Source organism: Mobula birostris, chromosome 3 (assembly GCF_030028105.1).
Source record: "Mobula birostris isolate sMobBir1 chromosome 3, sMobBir1.hap1, whole genome shotgun sequence".
NCBI classification, from domain to species: domain Eukaryota; kingdom Metazoa; phylum Chordata; class Chondrichthyes; order Myliobatiformes; family Myliobatidae; genus Mobula; species Mobula birostris.
In genome coordinates, this window is record NC_092372.1 from 140,503,607 (window position 1) to 140,516,084 (window position 12,478).

A 12,478-nucleotide genomic window follows, 5' to 3' on the forward strand; every position below is an offset into this window, starting at 1 on the left:
GGAAAAGGGTAGTGATTGTGGATGATCAGCCATGATCACAGTGAATGGTGGTGCTGGCTCGAAGGGCTGAATGGCCTACTCCTGCACCTATTGCCTATAACCTATCCTGGTCCAACCACATTGACTCCACTATGAGAAAAGCCCACTGGTGCCTGTACCTTTTAGGGACAGAAATTTAGCATGTCCCTTTGATCCTCACCAATATTTATTGATAAGCCACAGGAAACATCCTATCTGGATGCATCACAGCTTGCATGTGACAGCTAGAAACTTCATAGAGCTGTAAACACAGCTCACCACAGCTCAGTTCTAACTAGTTTCAGTTGCATGCTGTTGTGTGGCTGCTAGATGTTTCACTGAGCTTAGAACAAACAGTTTTAAAATAGCATCAGATGTGTGTGCTTGGGTACAAAAAGCAATGATTTTTGTTGTCACTGATGGTTGGCGAGAAATAAGCGGTAAGACTATTCAGACCTGTATTGTTCACTGTGGTTTTAAGCATTCAGGCCTGGAGATACCAGAAATAGCCATGAGTGAAAATGAAACGATTTCACTACTTCAACAAGTTAGGGACTATGAAGAATTTGAAGTTATTGGTAATAATATTGTCAATCATCAGCCCACTTTCCCAGCTAATCAGGATCCTCCTATAATTTTTGATAGTCTTCTTGATTAGTTATGGTACTATCAGTTTTATTATCATCCACAAATTCATATCCAACTTTTTTTTACATTAGTAACAAACAACAAAGGTCTCAGCACTGACCTCCATGGCAGACCACCAGTCATAGGCGTCAGTCTGAGAAACAACCTTCAACCATACAACCAATTCTGTATCCAATTAGCCATCTCTCCCTGGATCCCAAGAGAACTAACCTTCCAGACTAACACAGACAAAATTCTGGAGGAGCTCAGCAGGCCAGGCAGCACCTAGGAAAAAAGTACAGTTGATGCTTCGGCCCAAAATGTTGATTGTACACTTTTTCTAGAAGCTGCCTGGCCTGTTGAGTTCCTCCTGCATTTTGTGTGTGTTGCTCAGATTTCCAGGATCTGCAGATTTTCTCTTGTTTGTAACCTTCCAGACTAACTTCTTTCTCAAATTAAGGTTCTTTCTCAAATGCCTTGCTAAATCCATATCGACAACATCCACTTATCTACCCTTTTAGTTACCTCCTCGAAGAGCTCCAAGAGAGTTGTCAGACATGATTTCCTACGGATAGAGTAGTGCTGACTATTTCTATTTAGGCCTTACCTATCAAAATGATGATTAATCCTACCCTCAGTATCCCTTCCAGTAACTTACCCAGCACTGATGTCAGACTCAGTGGCTTGCAGTAGCCTGGCTTAGCTTTGCTGCCCTTCTTAAATTAAGATACAACATTAGCCACCCTCCAATCTTCTGGAACTTTGCCTGTGACTAAAGGTAAGGCAAATATCTCTGTAAGGCCTTCCACATTTTCTTTATCAGCTTCTCACAGGCCTGAGGATGCACTCGGTCTGACCCTGGGATTTATCCACCTTGGTGTGCTTCAAGTCTGCCAAAACCTACTCCCTGGTAATTCATTTGTGCTCCTGGACATCATCACTATTTCCCTCATTTTTTTGTATCTATTATTTTCTTCTGGTCAACAAGTTCAGTTGTTCAAGACCTGGTAAGTGTGGGGTAATGAGGAACTCAGCAGCAACACTACTCACCAGAAACTAGTTCCTTCCTTCTCAGCATTACATTTCACCAGGCAATTCCTACTAGATTGCTTTATATCATATGGTTTTAACATTGAGAAAACTTTATCTGTGTATTTTGTTTCTTCTTTACAGAATCTTCTTTAAAAATAAATTCAGTTCCTTGCATTTGGCAGCTCAGAGCTGGTATCCATTGACACTGTTTCTACATCATGTTGTGGTCACAAGAGGAATGGGAGTAATTAGGCATTTGAAGTCAAGAGCAGAACAAGGACATAGTGGGCCTGATGGTGCAATATCATATTTAGAGGTTAATTCTGGTAAAAACGTAATCTCCAATAAACCTCTTACCTTGATGAGATCTTTTGGCTCCTGATCCTCTTCAACAACAATAAGTTGTGCTCTGCCATTTCTTTCATTGTCTCGAATGCTTGCGGCAACCTGGGCAGCTTTTAGACGTTCAAACCTGTTGCACTTTGAGCCACACCATTGATAAATAACCTGTTGAGCATAAAGTAAACATATTAAAATCAAATTTTGTCATAACTGTGACCTCAGAAGTTCGAACTGTACTGGTACGAAGGCCTTATGATTAAGTCACTGGACTGGTAATGCAGGAATATAAAAAGAAATACAATATTATTATATTGATGCACATTGCTTGCAAAATAGATCCTACTTTAAGAATTGTTACAATGGCTTATCCCTAACCAAAAAAAGAATTCTTGAAGTTCACTGAACAGCTATTCCATATTCATTTGTGTGGCAACAGTTTATTTTTTTCCCTATATTACTTGGAACTCACTCAGGTCACCAGCATTGCAAACAGAAAAACGTGGCAGATGCCTGCTTCCTCAGTTGTTCACCTGCTTTATGTGGTTTTTCACATTTCCATGGTTTCCAAGCAAGGCAAGCACAAGTCTACCGTAGATAGCTGCTGAGGATCAAAGGCAGGAGGAGATCCTCCCATCTACCTTATCCCTGCTTCCTCCATTGTTAGCCCAAACAGACCAGCATGTTAGCAAACTGAAGGTGAGCTCCACATTGGACAGGTTTGAAGGAAGCAGAGATATTTCAGGTTTTGTCCCTAATCCCAACAGAATGGTCTTAATTTGAGTGTGGAGTGGTTGGGTGGTGAGCTGGGCCAATCCATTGGTTTACATTCTGATAATCTGCTGCTTAACTTTTGACTGATGCAGTGCTTGTTTGCAATGAACAAATCCAACACCCAACGAAAACTAATTTATAGATGCTGGAAATCTGAAATAGAAACAGAAAATGCTGGGAAACTCAGCAAGTCTGGCAGCATTTGAGGAGAAGTGGCTACCTTTCAGATTTGAGGAGAAAGGCTACCTTTCCTGTCACAGAAATAAGGAAGTTAGTCAAGGTAATGGAGAAGGTGGAGGAAGACAGTGAGTGGAACTAAGGAAATTTCTCTGAGAGGATGAAATAATTGCACACTTCACTCAAAGTTAACAGGTTCACTGAGTGAGTCACTCAACTAACCTACAACCCTCTGAAATTGCAGCACGCCACTCACAAAGAATCAACCCTGAAATTGTCACCAAGCCTGTTGACAAAGATAGCACGGTAGCTGCTGGAAAAATGACCACTATTGTCCATAATAATCCATAAAATATAGGAGCAAAATTAAGCCATTGGGCCTATCAAGTCTGTTGTTTCTCATCAGAATTCTCCTGCATTAACCAAAGCCCCTTCACCCTTACCAGTCAAGGACCTCGCCCTTAAATAAACCCAGTGACTGGGCTTTTTCAGTTGTCTGTGACAATACATTCTACAGGTTCACCACTCTCTGGCTGAAGAAATTCTTCCTCATCTCAGTTTTAAAGCAACACCCCTTTAATTTGAGCCTGTGCCCTCAGATCCTACAATCTCCTACTAATGGAAACATCCTCTCCACATCCTCTATTCAGGCCTTTCAGCATCTGGTAGGTTTCAGGGAGATTCCCCCTCATCCTTCTGAACTCTATCAAATACAGGCCCAGAGACATTCTCTCATGTTCTGGAATCATTCTCGTGGACCTCCCCTGGATCCTCTTCAGGGACATAGAGATGGTGTCCAAAATTGCTAACAACATTCTGAAAGCCGTCTGACCTACACCATATAAAGCCTCAGCATTACATCCTGGCTTACAGAATCAGAACCAAGTTTAATTGCAGCAGCAGAACTATGCAATACATAGCAATAAAAATTCTAAATTGCAATTGGTATATATGAAAAAAGTAATTCAGTAGCTACGCAAAAAGAGAGGAAAAAACATACTGAGGTAGTATTCACAGGTTCATTGTCCATTCAGAAATCTCATGGCAGAGGGAAGAAGCTGTTCCTGAGAAATGTTGGATGTTTGTCTTCAGGCTCCTGTACTTCTTCCTTGATGTTAGCAATGAGAAAAGGGCACGTTCTGGGTGATTGAGGGTCCTTAATGATGGTTGCTGCCTTTTTGAGGCGTCACCTTTTGAAGATGTCCTAGATGCTGGGGAGGTTGGTGCCCACAATGAAGCTGACAGAGTTTACAACTTTCTGCAGCTTATTCCAGTCCTGTGCAGTGGCCCCTCCATCCCACATGGTGATGCAACCAGTTAGAATGCTCTCCACTGTACATCTGTAGAAATTTGTGAGTGTCTTTGGTGACATACCAATACTCGAAGTCCTAATGAAACTGTTGCACCTGCTGTTGCACCTTCTTTGTAATTACATCAATATGTTGGGCCCAGGATAGATCTTCAGAGATGTTGACACCCAGGAATTTGAAACTGCTCACTCTTTACACATGTGACCCCTTGATGAGGATTGATAAGTGTTCCCTTGACTTCCTTTCCTGATGGCTGTACTCAGTTCCTTGGTTGAGGGCAAGGTTATGGCTGTGACACCACTCAACCAGCTGATCTCTCTCTCTCCTGGATGCCACCTCATCACCATCTGAAATTGTGCCAACCATGGTTGTGTCAGCAGTAAATTTATAGATGGCCCTTGAGACGGCACAATCGTGGACATAGAGAGCAGAGCAGTGAGCTAAGCACATATCTTTGAGGCGTGCCAGTGTTGATTGCTAGTAAAGAGATGTTATTTTTGATCCACACAGACTGTTATCTCACGGTGAGGACGTCAAGGAACAAGTTGCAAAGGGAGGTACAGAGGCCCGGGTTTTGGAGCTTGTTGATTAGAACTGAAGGTACGATGGTGTTGAATGCTGAGCTGTCATCAATAAACAGCAACCTGACATACGTACTGTTATTGTCCAGGTGACACAAAGACAAGTGAAGAGCCAGTGAGATTGTATTCACCGTAGACCTATTGTGGTGACAGGCAAACTGCAGCAGGTCCAAGATCTTGCAAAGGCAGGAGTTGATTCTAGCCATGACCGACCTCCCAAAACTCTTCATCACAGTAGCTGAGAGTGCCACGGGATGCTAGTTGTTGAGGCAGCTCATCCTGCTCCTCTTGGACAGTGGAATGATTGTTGCCCTTTCGAAGCAGATGGGAACCTCCGACTGCAGCAGTGACAGATTGAAGGTGACATTGAACACTCCTGCCAGTTGGTTGGCACAGGTTTTCAGTGCCCTACCAAGTACACCATTAGAGCCTGATGCCTTGTGAGGGTTCACCCCACGAAAGATGATCTGACATCGGCCTCCAAGACAGAGATCACAGGGTCTTCAGATGCTGCTGGTTCTCACACAGGTGTAGTTTTATTCTACCTTTCAAAGTGGGCATAAAAGGCCTTGAGCTCATCTGGGAGTGAAGTATCGCATACTTACACAATGTTAAGTTTTGCCTTTTAGGAAGTGATAGCCTGCAAACCCTGCCAGACCCGACATGCATCTGATTCCATCTCTAACCTCAATCAGGATTGTTTATTCACCCTTCGAATAGCCTTCTGTACGGCGTAGCTGGACTTCTTGTATATTTCTGGATCACCGGTCTTGAATGCCACGGAGCTAGCCCTCAGCAGACTAAGAAGCTCCTGGTTCATCCAGAGCTTTTGGTTTGGGAAGGTCCGGTATGCTCTCAAAGGCACACACTCATCTGCACAGGTTGTGATGAAGTTGCTGAGAACTGTGGCACATTTATTCAGACTGGAAGATGACTCCCTGAATATTGTCTAGTCCACTGACTCAAAGCATTCCTGTAAGAGTTCCTCCACCTCCCATGACCGTACCTTCTTGGGCCTCACCACTGATGTGGTGGTCTTCAGTCTCTGCCAAGACACTGGGAGTAAAAGTACAGCCAGATGATTGAACTTCCCAAAGTACAGATGTTTGGATGGCATAGTAAGTGTTCTTACTGTGCAATAAGAGTAGTCAAATGTGTTGGTTCTTCTGACTTCACAGGTGATATGTTGGTGCTAGGTCCTGTTTGAAATCTCCTACAATGACATGGAAGGTATCAGGGTGTGCATTTTTGTGCCTACTGATAACACTGCCCAGCAAATCCAGAGTCTGCCTGATGCTGGCCTGAGGTGGAATGTGCACTGCTTCCAAGATGGCAGTGAAAACTTCCCTCGGCAGATAAAATGGATGACATTTGATTGCTAAATGATCCAAGTTGGGTGACAGGACTGAGACAGAATTGCCACGTTGGTGCACCATAATGAATTAATCATAGAGCATACTCCACATCCTCTATTTTTAAAAAACTCAGCTGACTTGTCTTTGCAGAGAATTGTGAAACAATAGAGCTGCAGTGCTGTGTCTAAAATAGTGCGATTTTGGCATGTTTCTGTGAAGCAGAGTACATAGCTGTCCTTGATGTCCCTCTGATGCAGCAATCTTACTCCGGGGTATTCAGTTTTATTTTCCAGGGACTGTACAGGATAACCAGGAGTGGGGGTCTAAAGCCTTTGTGCTTCAATATGTACTCAAGTCCTCTCAAAAGGGATGTTAACATTGTATTTGCCTTCTTTACCACTGATTCAACCTGAAAGTTAAACTTGACGTATTCCTGAAGTGTCTCAAGTCCTTTTGCACCTCTGAATTTGGAACTTTCTTCTCATTTAGAAAATAGTCTACACCAGGGGTAGGCAACCTATGGCCCACTGGCCGGATCCGACCTGCGAAAGTATTTTGACCGGCCCATGAGCAAATATTGAGATACTATGCTTACCCGGCCCGCAAGCGATTTTTCCTTATTCTGAGTGTTTCACACGACCACAATGATGGACATGCATGGCATCTTGTTACACTGGCCCCAGGTTCCGTTTTGTTCCAAACCAAACACTGGTATATACAAATGACGGGAAGGCAGACTACCTTATTAATATGTATTAGATACTCTCCGTGCACGTACAGGTTTTCAGATGGGATTGTTCAAATTTATAAACAGAAACAGCGTCACTGTGTTTTAACAAGAAATCCATGCTAAATATCCAGATATTTACATGTGCTAAGATACTTGTTGAATAACTCACGTTTCAAAATAAGATCAAAGAAAAAAATTCCAAAGGTAATGCATGGTAGGCACTGAGTGCCAAAATTTCCAAGACTCTTAGACACTAGATTACATCCTTTTTTTTTCAAATCTTTTTATTATTATTATCCAAAATTAACAAGAGTACATCGAAGTAAGCAACACTTACAATGTCTCAAGAAAAAAAAACATTAAAGATTGAAAAAGCTTTGGTGATTAAAAAAAAGAGGAAAAAACCCTACTAAGCAAGAAAAAGTGAGAAAAATAAACCTCATTAGGTGTTCAACCCCGGAGCCATGCGTCATACAAAAAGCTTCTAAAGATAAACATCAAACTGCCAGGAAGAAAAAAAATGTACCAAAAATTTACAATTAGATCATGCAGGAAATCTATTAATTAACTCAAATGATAATAATGAGCAAATGAACCCCATCTTTTCTCAAAATCAAACATAGGTTCAAAGGTTTGACTTCTAATTTTCTCCAAACTAAGACATAGCATCACTTGAGAGCACCATTGTGACAAAGTGGGAGCCGATGTATCCTTCCACTTCAACAAAATGGCCCTCCTAGCTATCAATGTAACAAATGCACGTTGGTCAGACAAAGAGATACCGCGGATATTTTGAGGAATTATTCCAAAAATGCACAGTTAATTTGTTAGGTTGTAAGTTAATTTTAAGTGCTTTAGAAATTGTCGAAAAAACTGACTTCCAGAACTGTTCCAGTATAGAAAAAGACCAAAACATGTGTGTCAGTGTAGCTGTTTCAATTTTACATCTATCACAATAACTATCAACATTAGGGAATATTTTAGACAATCTCTCCTTCGTCAAATGGTAACAATGTACAATTTTAAATTGAACCAGTGAATGACTAGCACAGATCGAACAAGAGTTAACCAGCTTCAGAATCCACGTCCAATCCTCAGTCATAAAAGTCAAATTAAGTTCCTTTTCCCAATCTTGTTCAATCTTAAATAAAGGACGCTCATCCCATTGTAATATTAAATTACAAATTCTTCCAATGGAACCCTTCATCGAAGGGTTCATACTCATAATGGTATCTAACAGGTCAAACACTAGATTACTTCTTCATCCAGCAAGCTGGGAAACCAGTTTGTCTCATTTGCCTAAACAATGAGACAAAGGTCCAAGAATTGAGAAAAGAGTTTTCATCTCATTTTGCTGATTTTTACTTGCATGCAAATGAGTTCAAGCTGTTTGCTACTCCATTTGATGTGGAAGTGGACACTGCATCAGAAATTTTTCAAATGGAATTGATTGAGATGCAGTGTGACAACATATTGAGATCAAAATTTCATTCTGAAGACGTGTCAGTGCTTGACTTTTATAGAAAATATATTCATCCAAGTGGGAAGTATCCTAACTTAATGGACCATGCAAAAAAGATGGCATCATTGTTTGGCAGCACTTTATCTGTGTGAGCAATTATTTTCAAAAATGAAGCACACCAAGAACCATTTGAGAACAAGATTGACTGATGCCCATCTGGATAATGTCTTGCTCTTGGCATCAACAAGTCTGACACCCAATATTGAGAAGCTTTCAAGCAACAAACAGCATCAAGTTTCACATTGATTTATCGACTGTTTGCATTAAAATTTTCTTTTTTATTATACCTAATTTACCACCATTCAATGCATCATGCTCATATGTTTTACGTTTTAGGATTCTTTGTGTCCTACTAATAGGTTCAAAAGATGCCTTGATTGAAATAAACTGCAACTAAACTGAGTTCTTTGATTACTAATTAGCATCCTTAGCTCAGCACAAATGATTTTCTAGCATGCATTATTCATTAATTTGAGGCAAAACATAACTAAATGTATTTAAATGGATAATTCCCATATTTCAAGTTTCTTGTGGCATTTATCTGGCCCACCTTCTGCTCACTAATATGCGATCTGGCCCACAGAGGCAAAAAGGTTGCCGACCCCTGTTCTGCACCTTTATTCTTCCTACCAAAGTGCATGGCTACTCACTTCCCTACACTGTATTCTGTCTGGCACTTTTTCCCCACTCTCCCACATTTTCCAAATCTTTATGCAGACTTCCTGCCCCTGTGACACTGCCTAATCCCCTACCTGCTTCCCTACCGTCTGCAAATTTGGCCACAATATTATAAATTCCCTCACCCAGATCATTAATGTATGAAGTGAAATTTGTGGTTGCAAATCCACTGAAACCTGCAACCATCCTGAAAAGTACCTGTCTCACAGATGCCAAACATGAGCTCTCAGTCATATCCCATGCACCATGACTCCACCATCAGATATCAGGTCATTTTCTCCCATGCAGTCGTATACCTCAACTCCTTGTGATGTCAAGCTTGTTGCTACCTCTACATCCTGCCCAATATCCACAAGCAGAACTGACCAGATAGACCTATTGTTTCAGCTTGCTCTTGCTTCAATGAATGTATATCTATCCCCAGGGCTTGTCACGATTTAAAAAATAACATCATGATGCTAGAGCTTGCAGTGGTGGCCAGTGACACAGCAGCTCCATTAGCAATCTCATTAGAGATCTCCCAGCCCAGTATAGCAGTGTGCATAAAAGACCGTGTTTATTTGATTGAGTCCATTCGTAGTTTTTGACGCAAGATAGGGGAGGCCATTAGTGATTTGTATTGCACGCAGGGGAGGACAGTAGGCTGATGGTCAGCACTGTTTTGCACGGAGGGGAGGACAATAGGCTAATAGTGAGCATTGTTTTGCACGGAGGGGAGGACGATAGGCTGATTGTGAGCATGTTTTGCACAGAGGGGACAATGGTAGGCTGATGGTGGGCACTGTTTTTCACGGAGGGGAGGATGGTAGGCTGATTGTGAGCATGTTTTGCACAGAGGGGACAATGGTAGGCTGATGGTGGGCACTGTTTTGCACGGAGGGGATGATGGTAGGCTGGTGGTCAGCACTGTTTTGCACAGAGGGGAGGACAATAGGCTGATGGAGGCACTGTTTTACACGGAGGGGAGGATGGTAGGCTAATAGTGAGCATTGTTTTGCACGGAGGGGAGGACGATAGGCTGATGGAGGCACTGTTTTGCACGGAGGGGAGGACGATAGGCTGATGGAGGCACTGTTTTACACAGAGGGGAGGATGATAGGCTAATAGTGAGCATTGTTTTGCACAGAGGGGAGGATGGTAGGCTGATGGTGAGCACTGTTTTGCACAGAGGGGAGGACGGTAGGCTGATGGTGAGCACTGTTTTGCACAGAGGGGAGGATGGTAGGCTGATGGTGAGCACTGTTTTGCACAGAGGGGAGGATGGTAGGCTGATGGTGAGCACTGTTTTGCACAGAGGGGAGGATGGTAGGCTGATGGTGAGCACTGTTTTGCACAGAGGGGAGGATGGTAGGCTGATGGTGAGCACTGTTTTGCACGGAGGAGAGGATGGTAGGCTGATGGTGAGCACTGTTTTGCACAGAGGGGAGGACAATAGGCTAATAGTGAGCATTGTTTTGCATGGAGGGGAGGATGGTAGGCTGATGGAGGCACTGTTTTACACGGAGGGGAGGATGGTAGGCTGATGGTGAACACTGTTTTGCACGGAGGGGACGATGGTAGGCTGATAGTGAGTATTGTTTTGCATGGAGGGGACGATGGTAGGCTGATAGTGAGTATTGTTTTGCACGGAGGGGAGGATGGTAGGCTGATAGTGAGTATTGTTTTGCACGGAGGGGAGGATGGTAGGCTGATAGTGAGTATTGTTTTGCACAGAGGGGAGGATGGTAGGCTGATAGTGAGTATTGTTTTGCACGGAGGGGAGGATGGTAGGCTGATAGTGAGTATTGTTTTGCACGGAGGGGAGGATGGTAGGCTGATGAGTTGCATGGTGTATTTTCCAAGTTTTGAATAGACTCGCTCAATTTGGGCTGTGATGTCAGCATCCCCCTCCCCAATTAACTCCCCCAACTCCCCTTACACACCACCAATTGACATAAGGGAGCGAACAAACTCTACTGGTGTAGTAGAAAATTGGAGGGAAATTTTCATTCTAAAGAAGAAATTTTACACACCATGACTCAGCTGCTGGCCTGCCACTCTGCTGTTGTTGTAAACATTGCAAGAGGTGGATTGTGTAGGTTAGAAGTGAATTGTACTGTCAAGTTTTCGTATTTTTTGTGGTTTTCTAATTTAGTTATTTATCATGCCATTTTAAAAATATTTTATTAACCTGTGTTAGGAATGATGCATTATGAGAAATTGAAAAGGTGTCATTCTCAGATAAGGCAACATATTGATTACGTGTCAAATGCTGCTGAAGAGGTTTTGTGTGATAAACTGAAAAACAACAGCTTCTCTATCCAGGATTGATGAGTCAACAGATTTCACCAATAAATGTCATGCTGTAGCATTTGTACAATTTGTAAATGATGAAGAAATTCAAGAAAACATTTTCTGTTGCAAAGAGCTTCCCAAAACAAGCAAAGGCCAAGATAGGTGTATTTAATGTTTTGTCTTCATATCTGGAAACTAAAGGTCAGTCTTGGAGGAACTGTGTTGGCATCTGTACTGACAGTGTTCCATCAATGGTTAGCTCCATGAGAGGTTTTGTACTCTTGTAAAAAAAATAGTTTGACGTTGTCACAACACAATGCCTTCTCCACAGAGAGGTGCTGACGTCAAAAACTCTTGGAGATGAAACGGAAAAAATTCTGGATGATGCTACAAAATGATTAACTTTACTAAGCAAAGACCAGTTCACTTGATAATGTTTAAAAAAAAACTGTGTGAAAACCTGGACGAAGAGCTCACCAATCTCCTGCTACATACAGAAATCTGTTGGCCTGGCAGAGGACGAGTTCTCAATAGGGTATTTGAACTGAAAGACGAACTGCGTGGGTACTTCCAAGAAAATCGTATGCCAGATTTTGCTGGGTGCTTTGATGATGAAGAATGGCTGCAGAAACTAGCTTACTTAAAAGATATTTTTCATCAAATGAACCAGCTGAACAAGTCTCTGCAAGGCCCTGGAGAAAATGTTTTGACCTTAAGTGACAAGATTCTTGGATTTAAAAGGAAACTTTATCTTTGGAAAAATCATGTTGCAAAAGGAAATCTTGAAATGTCTCCACTCCTGCTTGAGCTTGAGATTGAGGAAGGATATCAGAAAGTCTCAAGTATTATTGAAAACAGAAATTTATTGTCTGCCATATGAGCTTCAAAAATTTATGAAAGAGAAAGAGATTAATTTCAAGAAAGGTAAACTAAGCTTAACTACCTGTTTTTTCCAGAAATGTTGGCTGAAAATTCATTCTCTACTCAAAGAGCACTGACAATTACTTTTGGATTATTATATCTACAACTTATTGTCCATGCTAATGTACCGTGAGCTGTAG

At 41.9% G+C, this 12,478-nt stretch overlaps 1 protein-coding gene across 1 annotated transcript in view; it reads right to left on the reverse strand.

Moving 5' to 3' along the window:
* Positions 1-12,478, reverse strand: part of LOC140195297 (scinderin-like) — a 138,030-nt gene that overhangs the window by 89,068 nt on the left and 36,484 nt on the right. Inside the window, 1 exon segment of the mRNA XM_072253389.1 lies at positions 2,035-2,184. Within this exon segment, the coding sequence (XP_072109490.1) occupies positions 2,035-2,184 (150 nt within the window).